General features: G+C 43.2%; 2 protein-coding genes across 2 annotated transcripts in view; both read right to left on the reverse strand.

The window, feature by feature from the left end:
- Positions 1–576: 576 nt before the first annotated feature.
- On the reverse strand, positions 577–4059 carry LOC135550231 (uncharacterized). The gene is made up of 2 exons (XM_064980846.1): positions 3676–4059; positions 577–2392 (listed from the first exon to the last, which is right to left on the reverse strand). The coding sequence occupies exon 2, from the start codon at positions 2388–2390 to the stop codon at positions 1500–1502; it is 891 nt and encodes a 296-aa protein (XP_064836918.1). The 5' UTR covers positions 2391–2392; positions 3676–4059; the 3' UTR covers positions 577–1499.
- Positions 4060–15808: 11749 nt separating this feature from the next.
- The window catches only part of LOC135550232 (A disintegrin and metalloproteinase with thrombospondin motifs 2-like), a 53245-nt gene continuing 46294 nt past the window's right edge, over positions 15809–22759 (reverse strand). The window contains exons 16-22 of the mRNA XM_064980847.1: positions 22252–22415; positions 21360–21519; positions 20771–20903; positions 20244–20451; positions 19987–20116; positions 19810–19884; positions 15809–17874 (exon numbers count right to left, since the gene is read on the reverse strand). Coding sequence (XP_064836919.1) covers positions 16979–17874; positions 19810–19884; positions 19987–20116; positions 20244–20451; positions 20771–20903; positions 21360–21519; positions 22252–22415 — 1766 coding nt within the window. The 3' untranslated portion in view covers positions 15809–16978. The remainder of the gene's footprint in view (positions 17875–19809; positions 19885–19986; positions 20117–20243; positions 20452–20770; positions 20904–21359; positions 21520–22251; positions 22416–22759) is intronic.

A 22759-nucleotide genomic window follows, 5' to 3' on the forward strand; every position in this document is an offset into this window, starting at 1 on the left:
AGAATCCGTCATAATGCTTCAAGATATAGAGCAGGGGGCCTCCCGAGTGGCACAGCTGTCTTAGGCACTGCATCGCAGTGCTATAGGGATCACTACAGATCCGGGCTTGATCCTGGGCTGTGTAGCAGCTGGGGAGACCCATGAGGTGGCGCACAATTGTTAGGTGTTAGGCTGGCTGGGATGTCCTTGTCCCATCGGGCTCTAGCGACTCCTTGTGGTGGCTGGGCGCCTGCATGCTGGCTTTGGTCGCCAGCTGTATGGCACATTGGTGCAGCTGGCTTCCAGGTTAAGCGAGCAGTGTGTCAAGAACCTGTGCTGCTTGGCAAGGTCGTGTTTTGGAGGACGCATGGCTCTCGACCTTCACCTCTCCCGAGTCCGTACGGAAGTTGCAGCAATGGGACAAGACTGTAACTACCAATTGGGGAGAAAAAGGGGTAAAAAAAATAGATACTGAGCAGGACTTCAATCTTATTATCTCCCCATCACAGAAGGGTTTAAGATAACTTGTTTATCTTGCACTATACGGATATATTTCCTAGTGCAACAGGTCTAGGTTTTGGACACTCAGAGGCAGGGTAAAACACATCATTTTATTAGATCACGAGCCAACAATGGACAGAGGTACAAAAGCCACACCATACAAGATCAAATGATTGTATTGTCAACCTTTTACAAGTCAATTATACTGTTGTCTTTCCATTTGTATATTTTGACACAGAGTTCATTGTACTGTCATGGAGGGCCATTAAACACAATCAAAAAATAATATACTACAATGTCACATGCTGTTTCACTCAGTGTGAATATGATGTACAGTTTCATCATGGCTTTACTTAGTGGAAGTTTTAAATAGACTCATCAGTTTTCCACCGATCTGCATTGTCATTGCATAACTCTTATCATACATGAGAGAGGAAATCGCAAGAGACATTTTCAGAACCACTGAGAATAATCTGAGTTTGAATGCTCTCCTACAGGGAGCCTGAACTAGCTATAGGATCACTCCGTTCTGATTCTAAAGCTGTACCATTCCCATTGTTATGACGAGTAGAATGTTTTCTTTGACCAGAGTTATCATTTGTCAATAATGGAGTGAGATATCACTCACTCCATAGTAAAGATTATGATCTGTCATTTTTCTTAGTCATATGTCTTTGTGCATAATCCTTTTCCACACATCTTTATTCCCCCCGAACACTTGTCTCACGTCATCATCCTTCCAAAATCCTGTCTTGTTCAACTTTACGAGGCTACCCTAATACTGATGTCTTCTAAGCACTGTCAACATTCCACTCACTGTGATATGTGTGAGGCATACGCTAGCCTACAATATGTCTTACACTACATGCTGTACAAAAAGGTCAGGCATGAAAACGCAATTTCTACATGTTACCGTATGGACCTGCATTGTCCAAATGTACCAGTTAAGCAGTACATAGTACATCAAGGATCCATAATGTACAATACTTAAGAGTGGGGATTAACAAAGCTACACAAGTTTACATCTCTGCGATTGCCGGAAGCATGCACGCCCTGATTCTGGCTTCTCTCCAGGCCGAGCGACAGTCAGCGATCCAGTGTGACACCATTGTGTGATGGTCCATGTAGCGAGTGCACTTCCCCCTCTCACCTGCAGGCGCCCTGTCTGGGTTGTTCTGGAACCTCCATGAGAATGAGCTGGAGGCATCAGGTTTCTGCTGGTCTGATGAGGATGTCTCTGGTGGAGCAGGGTCAGGGTCAGGCTTCTTTTGGTCAGTGGGGTCCACCAGCCATAGCTCACGGCAGCTGTTTTTGCGCTGGGTCAGCGGCGAGGAACACATGCGGGGGAAACTATCGGCATGTACAGGGGGTTGTGGTTGACTCTGCGCCACACTCTGACTCCCTTCGCCCATGCGGCCCTGTGAGTCATGGGCGCGACAGGCGGCTGAGAGGAGTCCTTCCCTGTGACCGTAGAGGAACTCCAGGGGGTCAGAGACACTGGGGACAACCCTACTGGAGGTCTGACGTGAACTGACATCCACCACTCTCTCTGGGCCACTACACTCATTCTGACTCTCCTCCTGCTCTAACTGTGTGTGGCGGCTGACCTTAGAGATCAGAGGCAGACAGGGTGGCACAGGGTCCCTCAGTCTATGCAGCCTCAGACAAGGCCTCAGGGAGGTCAGAGCGCCCACCGTGAGGATGTCACAGTCAGGTTCGCCCTGGGGGAAGGTTGGTCGGGCGAGCTGGCAGATGGACAGGAAGTAGTCATGGGTAGACAGTGAGTGGGCCTGACCATGGGGAGGGAGGTGGCGGCTGTTGGCCTGGTTCATGTCCTGGACCAGCTCCTCATAGCCCTCCCTGATGGTGGGCAGCCACCTCTTAGCCAGGAGTCTGGAGCGGGGTCGCATGCCTGGGAAACAGGAGGGAGAGAGAGGCTGGTCAGGTCAGTCTCTGAGAATAACTTTTTGTTTTTGCAAAGTTTAGATTGTGGATAATGTAAACAATGCCATGAGAATGACATATTTTTTGATGAATTATCAATTTGCATCTAGTTAAATACAGGCAAAGTGTAATTGACCATGCTCTTTGTATGTTTTTTAAATGCATAATTGCATATGAAATGCATTTGTGTATTTGATTCGTATGTGCAATCGTTTACAGGAAAGATGTGCTGAGCCCGTCTCCATGGTAACCCCGCTTTCCCTCATCACATCTCAGGGTGTGCTCATATTAGACACACACACTCACATAAATCTAATAACCCACACATACACCCCACAATCTACCCACCTAATAACTGCACACACACTCACACAATCCACTCACCTAATGACCCACACATACACCACACAATCCACCCACCTAATGACCCACACATACACCACACAATCCACCCACCTAATAACCCACACATACACCACACAATCTACCCACCTAATAACCCACACACGCACTCACACAATCCACCCACCTAATGACCCACACATACACCACACAATCCACCCACCTAATAACCCACACATACACCACACAATCCACCCACCTAATGACCCACACATAACCCACACAATCCACCCACCTGATAACCCACACATACACCACGCAAAAATATGTTCACATACACTAATAAATATTTAAAAGCACAGATTAACATCGAGTGGGATTAAACTACTAGCTTTCCTTTTCATTGAAGGTAACACAGCACAGCTCTCCATTTTAGGACACCATGTAAACAACTCATTATGCCCCTCCCTATTCTCATGTTGTCTCAGGAACAGTGAGCTTAGAAGACAGACAAACCGACAGTCAGACTAGTGTTACTAATTTACGTTAGGCATGGTGACTTCATTCACATAGCAAAACTAATCCCTATTACATAATCTCATCTAGTGTCCTAAAAATAGCTTAATTTTTTGCAGAATCTCAAATATAGGTTATGACGTATATCTGTTCTACACATCCCATAGGGTACCAAAATACTTATTTATTAATGACATTTTAAGCATATCAACTTTTTTGCCATTGAGCATCATCATCACATACATTGTTTTTTGTGTACTTATTGCCTAGCCATGTACGCAGCTATGATAAAACCATTCAATTTCCTCAGGACACCCACCATCTATTAGTATTGCTATCAGTCCAGGTGTCTGGCTTTGCCTGTTTTATGTAGAATGCAGCAGAGCTTCCTACCTGTGTCTTATTTGTGTTTCAGGTGGTGTCGTTTGCTCGTCTTCGTTGCCTCTCACCCCTCTCGCTGTCTCTAGCCAAGCTGCCACAGAGCTCTGTGTCTCCGACCGACATACAGCTACAGAACAAAAAGAACGCTTTTATCCCACCCCCTTTCTCTCTCTCTCGCTCCCATTGCCTCCCTCTCCTCCCTTAGCTGGCTAAAAATAGCACCTCCATCCCATTTTGTGGCTGAGCATAATCATGTGCCAAATGGATTTTATTGATGTACAGAGTAAGGGTGTCGAAGGTACGCGGAGTGAGTGGAGCGGCAAGAAAGAGAGAAGAGAGTAGGAGGTTCGGCAGGGGGAGGAAAGAGGCGACATTTAGAGGAGGATGAGAGGAGAACAGGATGAGGAGGAGAGGATAATGGTCCCCATGATTCAACACAGGGTCGTGACGCAAGAACACAGGAGTGCCCCCAGGGGTGGGTCCTTTCACTGTTGTTGTTCTCTATCTACACTAACGAGATGAAGATCCGAGGAAACAATGTGAGCCTTTTTAAGTATGCAGACGACATGGCTCTGGTAGGACTCTTTAAAAAAAAAGATGCTATGTCAGATGGGGACAGCCATTTTAAACAGACAAACAACCTTCAAGAATGGCGTCGGTCAAGTGCCCTCCACATCAGTGTGGAAAAGGCAAAGGAGCTGATCATCAACGGCAACAACTTACCAATGTCCCAAACACTCTCCCTGAACGACCAACCAGTGGGTGTGGTTAAGTGTTTTAAATATCTAGGGACACAAATTGGTAACAAGTTTTACAGAGAATGCAGACTGTATTCTGTTTTATAAAGACAGCCAACGCCTGTTCTTAATCAGGAAATTAAAGGGGATTTGGGGTCAGCTGGGATGTTCTGGAGAGGGTGTACTGCAGGTTGGTGGAGAGCATCCTCACGTTCAATATGACAGTCTGGTATGGTAATCTGAGAGTGAGGAGCAAAAGCAAACTGACCAGAATAGTAAACACAGCCAGCAAATGAATTGGTCGACCACAGGCACATTTGAGCATTCTGTTCCACAAAGCAACCAAAAAGAAGACACTGGCTGTCATTAGCAACCCCTCCCACCCTCTACACCCTCAGTTGGAGAGGCTTCCCTCTGGCCGGCTCTTCAGAATGCCCATGGCCAAGAAGAACGTGTTCTTGGACTACTAAATGCAAAGTAAATTGTATCGGTATATGTACTTATCTATCTAGTGCAGCTGGGCCAGTGGTCGTTTGTGAGTGAATGTATTAATGTCTTAATACTTGTTTCGATATCTCACAATTGGATTTCTCAGGCGATCACAAATGCTGAAGTAACCGATCACACAATGTCTGTCGGAGACAAACAGGTGGCGAATAAGGTGAGCCCATCCCTCCTTCTGAGGGGCCACTCGCCCGCCCTATGGTCATTCTCGCATCTCTTCCTTGTGGAAATGATCACGACGGCTCCTGAAGCTTTCCTCAACATGACTTAAATTCCTGAATTCCCACATAACAGTTCAGAGGCGAATGTTGAGGTCTTCCCTGCCAAACGTAGGACCTCAGCTCTTATCGACAGAAAACGATGAAATTACACATTTGGAATCATGTGGTAAACAAAAAAGTGTTAAACTAATCAAAATCAATTTTATATTTGAGATCTATTTGAGTAGCCACCCTTTGCCTTGACAGCTTTGCACACTCTTGCAAAGCTGTCTAGTAAACCCATGTGCACTTGTTGGGTTAGGCAGACCAACTGGGTTCAGCCCCCAGGCTTCTCAGTCAAGGGTATTTACCTGCAAGAAGGCTAACCTGGCCCCCACGCACTGTGCTAGCTGCAGCGCACCTTTACCACAAGGTACAGTATCTTGATTTGATTACGTAAGTATTCAACCCCCTGCTAGAATCACCTTTGGCAGTGATTACAGCTGTGAGTCTTTTTGGGTAAGTCTCCAAGTGCTTTGCTCACCCAGATTGTACAATATTTGCATATTAGTCTTTTAAAAATCCTTCAAGCTCTGTAAGGCTGTTGATCATTGGTACACAGCCATTTGGTCTTGCCATAGATTTTCAAGCCAATTTAAGTCAAAACTGTATCTAGGCCACAAACATTCAATGTCCTATTTGTAAGCAACTCCATTGTATATTGATGTGACGCAATCTCAATCACACTCCACACTGCCCTTTCACACCTGGACAAAAGGAACACCTATGTGAGAATGCTGTTCATTGACTACAGCTCAGTGTTCAACACCATAGTGACCACAAAGCTCATCACTAAGCTAAGGACCTTAAACATTTCCCTCTGCAACTGGATCCTGGACTTCCTGACAGGCCGCCCCCAGGTAGTAAGGGTAGGCAACAACACATCTGCCACGCTGATCCTCAACATGGGGCCCCCTCAGGGGTACATGCTTAGTCCCCTCCTATACTCCCTGTTCACCCACGACTGTGTGGCCAAGCACGACTCCAACACCATCATTAAGTTTGCTGACGACACAACGGTGGTAGGCATGATCACCGACAACGTTGACTCAGCCTATAGGCAGGAGGTCAGAGACCTGGCAGTGTGGTGCCAGGACAACAACTTCTCCCTCAATGTGAACAAGACAAAGGAGATGATCGTGGACTGCAGGAAAAGGATGGCCGAACACGCCCCCATTCACATCGACGGGGCTGTAGTGGAACGGGTCGATAGTTTCAAGTTCCTTGGTGTCCACATCAACAAACACAGCTAGAAAGTTGTGAAGAGGGAACGACAACACCTATTCCCCCTCAGGAGACTGAAAAGATTTGGCCTGGGTCCCCAGATCCTCAAAATGTTATACAGCTCACCATCGAGAGCATCCTGACAGGTTGCGTCACCGTAAGGCGCTACAGAGGATACTGCGTACAGCCCAGTACATCACTGGGGCCAAGCTTCCTGCCATCCAGGACCTATATACTAGGCGATGTCAGAGGAAGGCCCCAAAAAATGTCAAATAGACTGTTCTCTCTGCTACCACACTGCAAGTGGTACCGGAGTGCCAAATATAGGTCCAAAAGGCTCCTTAACTGCGTCTACCCCCAAGTCATAAGACTGCTGAACAATTAATCAAATGGCCACCCGGACTATTTTTATTGACACCCCCATAGTTACTTTAACCCAACCTACATGTACAAATTACCTCGATTAACCTGTACCCCCGCACATTGACTCGGTACCGGTACCCCCTGTATATAGCCTCATTATAGTTATTTTATTGTGTTACTTTTGTATTTAATTTTTTTGTACTTCAATTTATTTAGTCAATATTTTCTTAACTCTTTTCTTAAACAACTGCATTGTTGTTTACGGGTTGTAAGTAAGCATTTCATATTAAGGTCTACACCTGTTGTATTCGGTGCATGTGACAAATAAAATGGCACAGATATCAAGACGAATCCTCTATCTCTATGGGGGATGATTTTTCATGAGCACAGTTCCTGCCCACATTTTAAGCCCTGCCTTCCCACACATGTGATGTGTTAGGAGGGATGTTTGTCTGAAGAGGACCCCACCCCGGAATTGTTTTTCCCCTCCGTCATTGAAACCAGACCCTAGGCACTCTCTGTTACCCAGGGTTTGGTATTCAAGACTAATACCTACCTTTACTCACCAATCAATGTGTCGCTTACCACATGGTCATATCACATAATCACTTATATCAGATGGTGTACAGTATGATGGATTGAAAAAGATATTACACAGGAATGTGAGGACCCTATATTCAATCACATCCATTGTTTGGGTTTCTGATGAAAGTTGAACACATCCAATCCTTTTACTCTGTATGAATGTATGTAGCCTATTCAATGAAACAATGTTAAATTAAATTATAATTCATATCAAATTGACTTTCTAGCTGTGTGGAATTGCTGTTTTTGACTGATCCCAGAAACCCATATAGATAAATGAGACACGAAAAAGCAATCAGGTGGAGGTTAAAGACAAAAAACAACATCAACAAACAAGATGGCTGGAACAAGCCATACAAAAACAATCTACATAATGAGACATAATACCCTATATAAAAATGTATTCTTCAAATTCTCTTCAGAAAAGGAATAAAAAAATATTTGTAACGGCAGTGGTACATATTCATCTTTTGAAAGTAAGGCTACAAACGAAAGTGAAACTTTCCATGGTATAGCCTATATTATTGTACACGCCATTAATTGTATCTCCTGTAAATGTTGAAATATCTGGCTAGAAGACAAGACTGTCATTAGTGCCACCTTGTGGACACTGCAAGGTGTTCAGCATCGTAGAGAGCTTAGTTCTCCACTGCCCATTATTATTACCTCATTACTCCTGGGGGAGCAAGAGATATTTTGGCATTGCAGGCCTACATATTCCTGAAAATGTATTTTATTTGGTATGCAATCTTCATTATGTGGATATTAGCATTCTTTACCATTCATGACACCGTTCAAAAGTCAAAGGAGGGCAACAGTAGTATATTTCAAATGCAGTTTTATTACATTATCAGATTATCAGGTATGAAAACATACAGTTTATATTGTTGTTTCCACTGACAAATGTGTTAGAATACTACAAGGTGATTGTGCTGCTGCTAGTCCTATGAGCACATGGCTCATGCACCTGCGTGTGAAAAGCACTACACATTTGGCATTATATATGCTGCGTAGTAATTATATGCCCAGTATAATACAGCTAGCAAACTTTATTAGTAGATAATGACAACATGACAATAACAGTAGCTTTAGATGATGTAATGAGATGGAGGAGGGGATGGGATTAGTGGGCGGATTGCTGAGCAATCAGACGTCACTAGATGCAGAATTTCATCTGGAGGGAGAGGATAGAAAGTTGTCCTCGACAGGCAGCCAGTCTCAGTCGGGGGTTCAATAACATGAGCCTGGTTTAGCTGAAAGCCCTCTCACCACATCAAGGTACAGGTCGAGAGGAGGATTTTGTTTTTAATTAAGGCCTTTAACCCCCTACTCTATCTTTGTAGTGCTTGACCTGATGGGACTTGTATAGGTGCAGCACTATGGCAATATGACTCAACCCTGCTGTGTAATGGACTCCGGGACACTTCTGCCATATTACATACACAAATCTAGAACCTCTAGATATGCAAACACAAACTAGAAACCAATGTCTAATTCCATACCAACCCTGGCCTAAAATTTGATTTGGAATTGGACACAAAAGATTCATGGCTACGGAGAAGTGGTTAAGGACCAGTAAGTCTAACTGGTCAACTTAACAGTCAATTGAAAATGTTACCTGCAATGAATACATTTAATATGCAAATGTATAAATTTACAGCCAATTCAAGCAAGTTTCAAATATTTACCAGCAAACAAATGGAAAATATACAAATATTTACATGCTTGTAAATGTTACTTGGAATACAAGACAGATACCTATGCTATATACTTACCAAACAACTTACTAACTTCACAGCCAATGTCTGCAAAAAAACACATTTATACAAATTTAAAACAAGTTATTGCGGTTATTTACAATAACATACAATATACAACAAGACGCAACGTAGTAAAATACCTACCGTCTTGAGGTGGGAAGCTGGCCAAGCAGTGAAAACAAGGATGGGGAAAACATCAGACAAAACCGATGACGGACAGACAAATTCACGCACATTGGCAACATGAGACAAACAAGACACATGAAAATGCTTGCCGCATCTCCTGCACCAGGCCACCTCCTTACCTTTTCTCACGTATTTCCAACAGAAGCAGTGGACGATGACCTCTGTTGTGTGGAGCTTGGCAGGCCTGGACCCAGGACGGGGACTGGAATCGGGACTGGGAAATGGTGCCTGAAAACAAGAGAAATATGTTTTCTCATGGATTTCTGATGGTATCGTGCCAAGAGGGTTCCTCATCTCTGCAGAAAGTAAGACAATAGCAAGAAAATCGAACATCAGTAAATAAACTTTTATATCGTTGGTGACGGAATATAGCCTGTAATGTTATTACCCTGTTCCAGAGTTCACGACCTCGGTCACACAAGATGACCTCAGGGAACAACACCGTCTTTGAAGAAGTAGGAGGTAATGATCTCCCGCAGACGGATTGCCTCTCTTGCTGCGTTGTTGGACCCCATCCTTGAAACATCCTGCAGAGCAGCTGACTTCTCCTCTGGCGCACGGCAGCGATCTACAGATCCCCTCCTGGTCCTCATGTCCATCCTCATGAAGTTATGCAGGACACAGATGGCCCTGGTCACCCAACCTTGCAGGGCCCTACACGGTAACTGTAGGCAGGAATCTCCAGTTACAAGGTATCTGTAGGAATATGGAAGATAATGTAATTAGTAGACTTTTATATCACCAGGTCATTGTGGATTACTAAAGTATTCTATCCATTATATCAAATCATGATAACATTGGATTGATAGATCCATAAGAAACAGACTTCCTTCCTTATACACAAATTAGACCACACTGAATATTATGTTATTATTATCTCCGTCCTCACTGCTAGGGACTGGAAGTACCCAAAAGTACCTGCCCTATCCAGAATAGCCTAACGTTACTCTTGTTGGATTCTGTATTTTACATTATAGCCATTAGCATATATATGATTAAATATTATCTGATGTTGGTTGTGTGAGGTGTCTGCATTTGTGCACTGGAGCATCATTATGAGATTAAACAACTGCTTGCTACTTGCCTGTTTGTGTGTGACAAGAACTGAGTAACATGGTGTGACCTGCATTTTGCAAAACTGTAGATAACAGCCCAGAAGATGCTTTGTCCCTGTGTTTGTATGTAACAATATTGAGCACATGGTGTGACTTGCTGTATCTTACAAAGTTGTGATAGGGAGGGGTGGTCATCAAGGGGTTTAACTGAAATGGAAAAATACTGAACAACACAATAGCAGGAACTGAGCAACTGTTATAACTAGGCTGCGATACCAGAACAGTAAGGATCTATACATCGACGGAGGGAGGACTCCAAGAAGCGCCAAGAGGCGGGGACCCGCCTGAGCGCCTGCAATAGGCTGGGCAAGTTTAAAACACGCCCAGCCTCTACTGTGATAGGCCAACAGAAGGTCAGTTCTCTGTTCTGCCCTGCGTGGTATTACAGTGGGCCCGTATATACGAAAGTTGCATTTGCCATTTATTACTTAGCTAATAAAAAATACATAGTATACAATCGGTGACTCATTGTTATATTTATCCCGATACCAGATTCGAATTTACGCAATTCTAACACTCTCACTTTGACAGTTGGGGCTGCTATCCTTTCACACTCCTCCATGGCTGTTAGCTAGCTACCTACAAATGCAGGTAGCTAGTGGTGATAAAAACATCAAGATAGCTAACGCTAGCTAATATGAAGTTGGGTTGCTGGTGATATTTAATTCACTTAGCTAGCTATCTATCTATACAGTATGCAAAGTTGGCTAGATAGCTAACTACTGTTAACAGCTCATTTGAGTTAGTCTGCACTGTGACGTTAGCTAATAAAACAAAGTTGGTTTTTTTACATTTTAGAAATGTATTTACTTAAAAAACCTATTGTAGCTACCCATCCCGGATCCGGGAGAATTGTCATTAACTGACACTAAGTAGCATAATGCAACAGAAAAAAATCTTACTAGAAAATATTCATATTCATGAAATCACAAGTGAAATATATTCAAACACAGCTTAGCCTTTTGTTAATCACCCTGTCATCTCAGATTTTGAAAATATGCTTTACAGACAAAGCAAGACAAGCATTTGTGTAAATTTATCGATAGCCTAGCATAACATTATGCCTTGCTAGCAGCAGGCATTCTGGTCGCAAAAATCAGAAAAGCAATCAAATTAAATCGTTTACCTTTGATGATCTTTGGATGTTTTCACTCACGAGACTCCCAGTTAGATAGCAAATGTTCCTTTTTTCCAGAAATAATATTTTTGTAGCCAAAAATAGCTCCGTTAGTTCTTCACGTTTGGCTGAGAAAACTACCGGTAATTGCGGTCACGACAACTCTGAAAAATATTCCAAATTAGCTCCATAATATTGACAGAAACATGGCAAACGTTGTTTATAATCAATCCTCAAGGTGTTTTTCAAATATCTATTCGATAATATATCAACCGGGACATAGCTTTTTTCAGTAAGACCGGGTTGAAAAATGGCTACCTCTGTCTTTTGCGCAAGAAATACACAAAGAGCCATCAGGTGGACACTGACTCAATGTTGTCGCTCAGGCTCATTCTTCAAAATAAAAGCCTGAAACTATGTTTTGTAATACTAGACACATTAAGGAAGCCATAGAAAAAGGAATATCGTTGATACCCCATTCACTGCTCAATAGGGAAGCATAGAAATGGACTCTTATTTAGAAACCGCTGCGTTCCTGATTGGATTTTTCTCATTATTTTGCCTGCAAATCAGTTCTGTTATACTCACAGACAATATCTTTACAGTTTTGGAAACTTTAGAGTGTTGTCTATCCTAAGCTGTCAATTATATGCATATTCTATTTTCTGGTCCTGAAAATAGCCAGTTTACTTTGGGAACGTTATTTTTCCAAAAATTAAAAAAATGATCCCTAGATTCAGCAGTTACTTGAATAGGTTCTCCCAGCCATGTGGACGATTGGAAACAGGGCAGCAAAGAAATGTGTTAGTCACCAGAGCATTTTAGAGCATATTACTGTGTAACTATTTACCCATTTAATAACCAGACCTTCATACAAACTTACTATGCTGAATTCTTGACGCACAAGGTGCTGCCATATGATGCCAGAAAGCCCAGAAGCGAGTCACTCTCTGCGGTCTAAACGGCACTCGGCTTACTTGTGAGCGAGCGCCTCTGAGGTGAAATCGAACTAGAACTGCCTGTGTCCTTCTTTCTTCCCGATCGCTTCGAGGTAACCAAGCTACCAGCATAGCAACGGACACGTTGGTTCGTGGTCTTGAAAATCCGGTCAGAATGTTGCAAATTCGAGCAACAGCCCTAGCAACAAAAATTAGAACTCATAGAATCCCATTGTGTCTTAGGGGATCCATTTGCAGTGCTTTTCGTCTGTTGGCAAGGTTAGCGATACCCAAACATAATGCTTTTAATATAGTGTTTCCAACATACATGATTACATATTCATTCATACAGTAATTATTATTCAATGTCCCCACCTGGGATTTGAACTCATAACGTCTTGGTTCACAGCATTCGGAGCTTCCTGCTATGTCATTATGCCAGTATCAGTTACTTTGACTTTTCTCTCATCATTGATTTACTTTACTTATTTCAATCATTTTAGGGCTTTCTGTATAGTCTAATGTTAACCTGTGTTACTGATACTCCTGAATCACTATCATCAACAAAAGCTTTTCTTGAGTGTACTTTAAACAGAGCTGAGTGCCTAGGGAGGAGGTGTTAGGGTATCTTCTGGACAGGGCCTAACTTTTCTAGCCTAATAAACACATGCTCCAGAGATATCCCTTATTGGGCCGGTGGTTAGGCTGTTCATCATTGATGCTGGTGTCTCTGAGTTCAAGACTTTCTAGGGCAGTTACCCTACACTCACATGTTTGGTAATGTATTTATTCGGTAGAATTCTAAATAGCTGTGCATCATTAATTAAAGAGTTCTCTATTATCTTTTTGAAATCTGCACCACATACTGTATACCTTGTGGAACAAACATGTCTCTGATTAGGAATCACATCAGCTCTCTATCTGGAACATTCCTAATGTGTTACAAAACATGGCTAAGATGGTAGTGTTGCTTCTGCTAAAAAGATATCCAGAACATGGTTGCCATATTCTGAGAATACCAGAAATGTGTATATTTACAGTAGCATGTCTGCACTTTCTCACATTTGCCATTTAAGCAATGATGATGCCAGTTATACCAAAACAGTACACAAAACGTTGGTCCATCTCCAAGTTTTAATGTGGAAAAACAGACAAATTGCAACAGAATCACTTGGGACAAATCAGACATCACAATATGTTAAAGGTGCAATCTGCAGCTGCTAAATCCAATTTTTGAACGGTGTGAATTTCAAGAAAACAATGGATTTTATTGAACGTTTATTTAAACTAGGTAGCTGTATAACTAATACATACTGATAACATATGAGAGGTAGTGGAAATATGGTCATCATTTAGTGCTCAAAGGTAATCCTACAGATTCCCAACTTTCAAACTCATTTGAATTAGAACAGATAAGTGTGTTGTAACTGTCATTAACATATAGTGCTGAGAACGTGATGACTCCCTTAGCAGGTCTCAAGCCCAGGCCAGCAGCATCAATGACAAACACCTTAACCACTGTCCCAATAAGGGTTATCTCTAAGGCATGTACAGTTAGTCTATAGTCTAGTCTATAGTCTAGTATAGTTAGGTCCTGTCCAGAAGAAACCCTAACCTTTCTTCCCTACGCACTTGTGTAGATCTGAAACAACTTGATAGGTGTAAGTAGTAGGGTGAATGCACTTTCAAACTAAATTCCAGCTCTGTTAAAAGTATTTAATTGATAATCGTGATTCAGGAGTATCAGTAAAACAGGTTTATATGCCCCACCAACATTAGACACCTAATACACAAAGCCCTTAAATTGCTGTGAAATAAGTCAATCAAATACATGATAACACAATCTTCAGATTAATGGATATCTGACACGGACATGGCCACCATGTTAGTGCTTAGTGCTTATAACTTGCTCTCCTTACCCTGTCCCTATGCTCTCCTTACCCTGTCTCTATGCTCAACCTACCCTGTCACTATGCTCAACTTACCCTGTCCCTATGCTCTACTTACCCTGTCCCTATGCTCTCCTTACCCTGTCCCTATGCCCAACCTACCCTGTCACTATGCTCAATTTACCCTGTCCCTATGCTCTACTTACCCTGTCTCTATGCTCTACTTACCCTGTCCCTATGCTCAATTTACCTTGTCTCTATGCTCAACTTACCCTGTCCCTATGCTCTACTTACCCTGTCCCTATGCTCTACTTACCCTGACTCTATTCTCTACTTACCCTGTCCCTATGCTCTACTTACCCTGTCCCTATGCTCTCTTTACCCTTTCCCTATGCTCTCTTTACCCTTTCCCTATGCTCTCCTTACCCTGTCTCTATGCTCAACCTACCCTGTCACTATGCTCAACTTACCCTGTCCCTATGCTCTACTTACCCTGTCCCTATGCTCTACTTACCCTGTCCCTATGCTCTACTTACCCTGTCCCTATGCTCTACTTACCCTGTCTCTATGCTCTACTTACCCTGTCTCTATGCTCAACTTACCCTGTCCCTATCCTCAACTTACCCTGTCTCTATGCTCTACTTACCCTGTCTCTATGCTCTCCTTACCCTGTCCCTATGCTCTCCTTACCCTGTCCCTATGCTCTACTTACTCTGTCCCTATGCTCAAATTACCCTGTCCCTATGCTCAATTTACCCTGTCCCTATGCTCTACTTACCCTGTCCCTATGCTCTCCCAACCCTGTCACTATGCTCAACCTACCCTGTCCCTATGCTCTACTTACCCTGTCACTATGCTCTACTTACCCTGTCCATATGCTCTACTTACCCTGTCCCTATGCTCTCTTTACCCTGTCCCTATGCTCTCTTTACCCTTTCCCTATGCTCTCCTTACCCTGTCTCTATGCTCAACCTACCCTGTCACTATGCTCAACCTACCCTGTCCCTATGCTCTACTTACCCTGTCCCTATGCTCTACTTACCCTGTCCATATGCTCTACTTACCCTGTCTCTATGCTCTACTTACCCTGTCTCTATGCTCAACTTACCCTGTCCCTATGCTCAACTTACCCTGTCCCTATGCTCAACTTACCCTGTCCCTATGCTCTACTTACCCTGTCCCTATGCTCTCCTTACCCTGTCCCTATGCTCTCCTTACCCTGTCCCTATGCTCTCCTTACCCTGTCCCTATGCTCTACTTACCCTGTCCCTATGCTCTACTTACCCTGTCCCTATGCTCAACTTACCCTGTCCCTATGCTCAACTTACCCTGTCCCTATGCTCTACTTACCCTGTCCCTATGCTCTACTTACCCTGTCCCTATGCTCTACTTACCCTGTCCCTATGCTCTACTTACCCTGTCCCTATGCTCTACTTACCCTGTCCCTATGCTCTACTTACCCTGTCCCTATGCTCAACTTACCCTGTCCCTATGCTCTACTTACCCTGTCCCTATGCTCAACTTACCCTGTCCCTATGCTCAATTTACCCTGTCCCTATGCTCTACTTACCCTGTCCCTATGCTCTACTTACCCTGTCCCTATGCTCTACTTACCCTGTCCCTATGCTCAACTTACCCTGTCCCTATGCTCTACTTACCCTGTCCCTATGCTCTACTTACCCTGTCCCTATGCTCAACTTACCCTGTCCCTATGCTCTACTTACCCTGTCCCTATGCTCAATTTACCCTGTCTCTATGCTCAACTTATCCCATTCCTGGCGTAAGTTGTGCCAAGATACAGTACCACTAATGTTATGTTTTCAAAACCATTATGTTTACATTAATTCTGATTATGTCCAGGGATAAACAACAACAAATAAATTCTACCTTTATTTAACTGGGCAAGTCAGTTAAGAACAAATTCTTATTTTCAATGACAGCCTAGGAACAGTGGGTTAACTGCCTGTTCAGGGGCAGAAGGACAGATTTGTACCTTGTCAGCTCAGGGGTTTGAACTTGCAACCTTCTGGTTACTAGTCCAACTCTCTAACCACTAGGCTACCCTGCCACCCCAACTCTGTAGATATCATTGTAGAAAGAATACTACAGTATATTTCCCTTGATACTGCATGTAAAAAATGCTTCAACATACTCTACTCTCCCCTATATATACTGTATACGGGTGGTCCTGGGAATCAAACCGACTATCCTGATGTTGCAAGCACCATGCTCTACTAACTGAGCTACAAAGGTCCAAATTGTAAACTGTTCACAATATTTAAAAAAGTACGATATGTAATAACATCAAAGCATAAAAGACAATTAAATCTCTTCATTGCCAAGCAGCAAGTACAAATGTGCAATTATCGCTCAAGAGAATGTATTTACAGAATAGTAATTGTAGAGTTCATTTCTCCGTATTTTGTCTGTTTTGTCCATTGCTGTTCCCGTTCCTCATTGGATACAAAAAGCAAAGCAGGCCAAATTCCAATCTTCAAGCAAGTTTTAATTTCTACATGACTGAAAGTCTCTGAACTGGTTTCACTCTGGTTTCAATAAAGCAAAATGGTTATGCAGGTGTTCAATAGAAATATTTCCATATAGAGCACTAACAAAGATGTCTTGAATGACTCACTATCAAGGTCCTGGTTTTCTTTTTGCTCGTCTGAGAAGTAAGTCTTGCATCTGTTTCTCGGCTAGGAGTTCTTGTATCCTCTTGTTTCGTGTCGTTTCTCGGAATGGAGGCCGTATTCTAGGAACAAAGTGGTTTTGAAAGACCTCATTGTCTACACCAACGATCCTATATGGCACGTCCACCGAGTTGTTTTCTCGCTTTTCCTCTGTCTGGTGGGGGGCTATGGTGGAGGGCATGAGTGTCACAATGACCCTACGCTGTGTTGGAATGGTTTTCCGTCTGTTGTCTCCTTTAGGTCTGGAAGTGGATGGAAACAGGGTTGTCCAGGACTCCCTCTCAATAACATCAACCCAAGCTGTGGTGGACTTGGGGACATTTGTAGTTCTGAGAGTTGATGGGTCCTGACTGGTGGGGATGGCGGTGGGTTCAGCGGTAGTGACGGTGATGACGGAGGTTCTGGGAACCGTAGTCTCCTCAGTGGTGGTGGTTGGAGGTTTAGTACTTCTGGCAGTAACCAGGGAGGTGGTTATTCTTCTGGGCTGTCTCGTGGTTAATCCAGGGGTGGTGGTAGGCCTATATGTTTTAGTTGTGCTGCGTTCGTCGGTTTTGGTTGTATACTCCCCATAATCATCATGCTCGACATAAGCAAAGTCAGTGCTATATATCCCAGCGGTGGGTTTGGGTCTTTGGGTTGTTGTCGGGGTTGTTGAATAGGTGCCATTGGTGGGGGTGGGTAGTGTGGTGTACCTCCAGGGCCCAGTGGTGAGGTTCTGGCCCATAGTGGTGAAGTTCCCCTCGGTGCAGGACTTGCAGCACATCTGTCTGTACCCCGTGTTGGTGCAGTACCTGCTCAGCACCTCCATACGACAGAACGCTGACCTATCCCCCTTACACTGCCCTGAAACACAAAGCAACACACATCTCAGAAACAAAACACAACCTCTATAGGCCCAGATGTTATGGTAAACATAATAAACCATAAAACTACTGTGATTAAGCAATCATAAAAGAAAGGGGATGCTTTGCTTGTCAGACTGAATGGATGTAAACGGTAAGATACAATTGCTCTTCATCATATTATTCATCACTCGCGGTGTATAATCTGTGAGACAAAAAGTTTAATCATTTTATGAGTTTATTTGTTGGGTTTGGGCTGTACTGCTAAAACAAACTAGAAACCAAAGTCATATAATACACTCTCCCTGTCAAATATATGAAGCTGTCTATGCAGTTCAGTATGGAGCTGTTTGTCTTGATTGAGGACTGTACATTAAATCAGAAGGTACTGTACACAGTTAACAATTTGGTGAACACGGGTTAAGAACTGCATAACACCAGCAAGCCAAAACAGATGAACAATAACTGATATAAACACTGGTCGTCAAGGGAAACAATAAATGTGTCCGCCTTTGTGTAAAGGGAACCCATTTAATGTCTTGTGATAAGCATAAAAACTCTTAATCCAATATCCTGATAAAAATAATTTTGGACCAATATATAGTAGGGAACACATGCTTTCAGGCCTTACAAGTTGGCTGGTGAAAGCACACAATTCATTGTTGTCACCATGTTCAGAAACATGGTCCTTAATACAGGCAACACAATTTGATATATTGTAGATACCCCCAAGTCACAGTTCAAGTCTTGTTGACACAGGGTTTTCACCACGGCGGCCAGAATATAGCTTTCCACAATAATGATACAATGATAATAAATGACGATATCTGTGTTGTCCATGACGGTGCTGTGAATAGAATCCATTTGGTTGTAAACATCAAGTTCAAGTCATTTTTTCACCCTCAGGAAGCTTCTGCTGTGTCACACAAGAAAAAGCCAGGTTTTCATTTCTCTCAACAGCCTAATAAGGCAAAGGTATTCTCGAAGATGTTTATGACAAAATCATTGCACAAGGTCTCTGAGTATCTTTTTTGTTGTTGACTAATGCCTTACAATTATACACTAACAAACAAGCATTTAGCGTTATAAGGACACATTTTTAGTGTCCTTGGTCTGACGCACAAAATGTGTTTTGAGTCAAATTCACAGTACTTTCTGAAAGTGAGAATGAAACTCTCACCTCCCCATAAACATTCTGGCCTCCTTACTAAATTCCCATACTGTTTAATGTTCATTAAATGTTTTGTTTAAATATTTAGCTAGAATTGATACAAAAATACATATACGGTATGGTAACAGTCAGTGATGGAGAGGCAAAGTAATCCACACCTTAATTCTGTGGTACTATTTCTGTTGATAATCGTGTATGCATCATGTATAACTATAATGAGCATGAGTCTCCTGCACCTTTTGTGTTAACAATCATGGAATAAAATGTCTCTTCTTGTTATCAAATCAAATCCACTGCAAAACTCCATATTCACTTCCATGGAGTGTCCCAGGTTGAAACCCAACGACACGCAACCAGTGAGCGACTCCATATACAGAGGCCACGACCATAGACCTGCACCCAGGCGTTGATAGAGCCTTATCAGCATGGGATGGGAACTTCCATTTCTCTCGTCAGTGAGTGTTCCAAGGCCAGCTCTGCAGCCTACAGTACAGTAAGACCCCTGAAGGATAGAGTGTGTGAGAGAAAGAGCCAAAGAGACCACAGTACAGGAAGCCTCCACCCCCCTCAGCCAGACAGAGAAGCCAAAGTCGGGCAGGAGCTTTTCGGGGCCAACCTCCAGTGTAGAGGAGAAGAGGAGAAGAACAGAGAGCCACTATCAATGCAGCCTGCCTTGCAGAGAGAGGCAGAGAGAGAAGGGTAGAGCCCAGGTGAGCAGAGGCATGCAGCGGACCCCACACTCCGCGCTATAGAGGGGACGTTTACTTGAGGAGATCTTGGGTACAGGAAACTCTGGGTTGGACCGTGACAGCCACTGGATCAAAACTTTGTTTCCGTCACCTGAGAACAAAACAAACAGAAAAGGATTGTGCACGGTGTGAAAATCAAACAATATTGTATCAGTAATACATTTTTATGTACTTTTTATGCGTGGACAGTCACCTGTGCAGGGGACGAGCTGGCAGGTCCTGAGTGTAATGGGTTTGGTCTCCATGCAGAGTCCAACTGAGTTATCAGGAGTGCTACACAGAACCTGGCGCTCCTGGCTCCCATTGCTGCACGTCACCGAACACTAAAACACACGCACACACTCCTCCGAGTTAAAGATTTCATGGAAGCAAGTGTTTTCCTGTCTATCTTATATTTCCTGTCGGTAATGGTGGAGAATTATTCACATTTGCCTTTCAACGCCTACGTACCTGGGACCAGGGTCCAACTCTCCACTGGGCAGGGCAGAGCTGGCGGTTGCAGGGTCGTCGTCCCTCTGGCCTGTCATCATTACAGTACTTGCTGTGGATGGAACGTTGGCCACCTCCAGAGAGGGGCTGCTGACAGCGTACAGAGCGGCTCTGGTAGCCAGTCTTCCCACAGGATGAACTGCACTCCTCCCAGTCCCCAGTGATCCAACTGGAGAATAGAGTACACACACACACACACACACACACACACACACACACACACACACACACACACACACACACACACACACACACACACACACACACACACACACACACACACACACACACACACACACACACACACACACACACACACACACACACACACACACACACACACACAACCATACAGGTAGAGTGAGAACAGAAATGACTTACTGAGACAACAGGAATAAGCTTATGTACAGACATAGTAATACAATTGTTGCATAGAACATTCACAGCACACGTATCAAACAAACACATACATAAATGCATTCACATACACTGGCTGGGAGCACTCTTTCTGGTTACAATCCCTGCTGATAGCTCTGAGATTGTCGATGTTCACACAGTAAGTGCGGTGGACCATCTTCCCATCGGACTTTCTCCTGCAGCCAAACCGTGTGTACTGCTTACCTATCGAGGGTACAGTGTACACAATACCACTCACATCAACAATGTGGGTCAACATCCAAGGTTATTTGACAGGTAAGCCCTTTCCTGCAGTCAATGACCAAAAGCGCCCTCTTTGGTTTCATGGGTATGTCATTAATATTTTTTATAATTTATTTTTTTAATAATGATTCGAAATACGAAAATACGGTGTTTCTATGTCAGTTTTTTGGGGGTATATTTCAGTCTTCCGTGATGTACAGTATATAAAGTGTAATATTGGGATGCAAACTCAAAATGTACATGGTGCAGGTGTCTTTTTTAATAAGCCCATAACCATGTGTGTGAGGTCTACACTTTTGTTTCAAAGTAGATTTGTTTCAGACTACCCAGAATGTGTGACCCTGATTCAGCCCACCACTGTAAAAGGTTTGAATAGCATATTTAATGACCCTTCTAAAGACACGCTTGTTTACCTACCTCCTCCACAGGGTTTAGAGCACTGAGACCACTTTTTCAGAGCCCATTCAAAGTAGGCTGTGTCCTCCTGCACCAGGTTGCTCTCTATGGATGACTGCAGCTTCTCGTGCAGAATGTATTTGTAGGAGAGGGTCACTTTGGAGTCACCGTGGGAACGGATCTGTGGGAGGAAAAGATACAGTACATGCCATAAATGACAAATGGTAAGTTATGGAGCAGCTTGAGACGTGGCAAACACGACAGCGACAATGATACGGTACATTTTCTTTAACTACTGTGCATTTGTTTTAAAGGCCCACACTGTTAGGTTGGAACAATATTGTGAAGATGATCCATTTCAGCCTGTTTTGGTGGGGTGTAGTTTTGGCCTTCCAGAGACATCACCATGCAGTAAATTAGTTAATTAACCAGTAAGAAACATCTTTGCCAAAACCAGAATGTTTTTTGTTTTCCACTCCCCACTCAGACCACTCCCAGACAGTCCAAACAAAAGTATTGCCTGAGAAATTGCCCTTTACTAAGAAGCTGCTTTGATTTATTTTTGACAATTTTAATTGAAAACAATCACAGTATATAATTGTTACCCCAAAATGATTTGATATTGAGATAAAAACAGCTGCATTGGACCTTTAAATAACTCCACATGAGGCAAACAGATGCAGAAGCTTTTGCCAATGATATGGCTGGATAGTGGATACTCACTGCACAGAGAACATTTCAGGTTAAATTATTTCCTGAAGCTTCTGCTACTATATCCGTTGGTTAAACAATGATATATCCGTTGGCTAAACAATGATATTAAAAACATTGCTCTGTGACATGAAGGCTACACATTAACACAGGTCATCGCAGTCATTTTGATTTTGTCAGAGACCTGAGTATATTGACTCACCATGACCAGAACAGCATATCCCAGAGGTCCTGTGGTCTGGACGGTCTCCGTGTCGTCATCGTTGTGGTACTCCCACTCCACCCCCTTCTCTATCACCATACGGGACTCCGGGAACTCATCCTCGTTATTCAGAAACAGATGACCTGTGGCCTGGTTCTTCACCGCTGACACCGGGAGAACAATGAGAAAAGGAAATCCTAATGGTTGGTTTCTTTTCCGTCTCAGAATGACACTTTTGGTTAAACTTGAATTTTCCTAAACTTGGATATTCATATGAGGAACAATCCAGAGACATTTGGCAGGATTGTGATGATGAGCATTAGAGCAGTATAAATCAGTATCCTCAGGTGATCTCTTCCCAGTAGTTCAGATCCATTATTGGCAGCCGACTAGAGTTGTCTGTACTCTCAAACCCAACGCAGCCAAGACCTGACTGAAGCAGCAATTAATAACAACCTTCCTTACCCAAGCTAGTCACAGATTACTGATTTATTGAGGCCAATGTCCA

This window comes from Oncorhynchus masou, chromosome 12 (assembly GCF_036934945.1).
Source record: "Oncorhynchus masou masou isolate Uvic2021 chromosome 12, UVic_Omas_1.1, whole genome shotgun sequence".
Lineage (NCBI taxonomy): Eukaryota > Metazoa > Chordata > Actinopteri > Salmoniformes > Salmonidae > Oncorhynchus > Oncorhynchus masou.

What these genes read in the sequence shown, in the direction of transcription:
- LOC135550231 (XM_064980846.1), bottom strand. Translation starts at nt 2,390, where the DNA reads ATGCGACCCCGCTCCAGACTCCTGGCTAAGAGGTGGCTGCCCACCATC.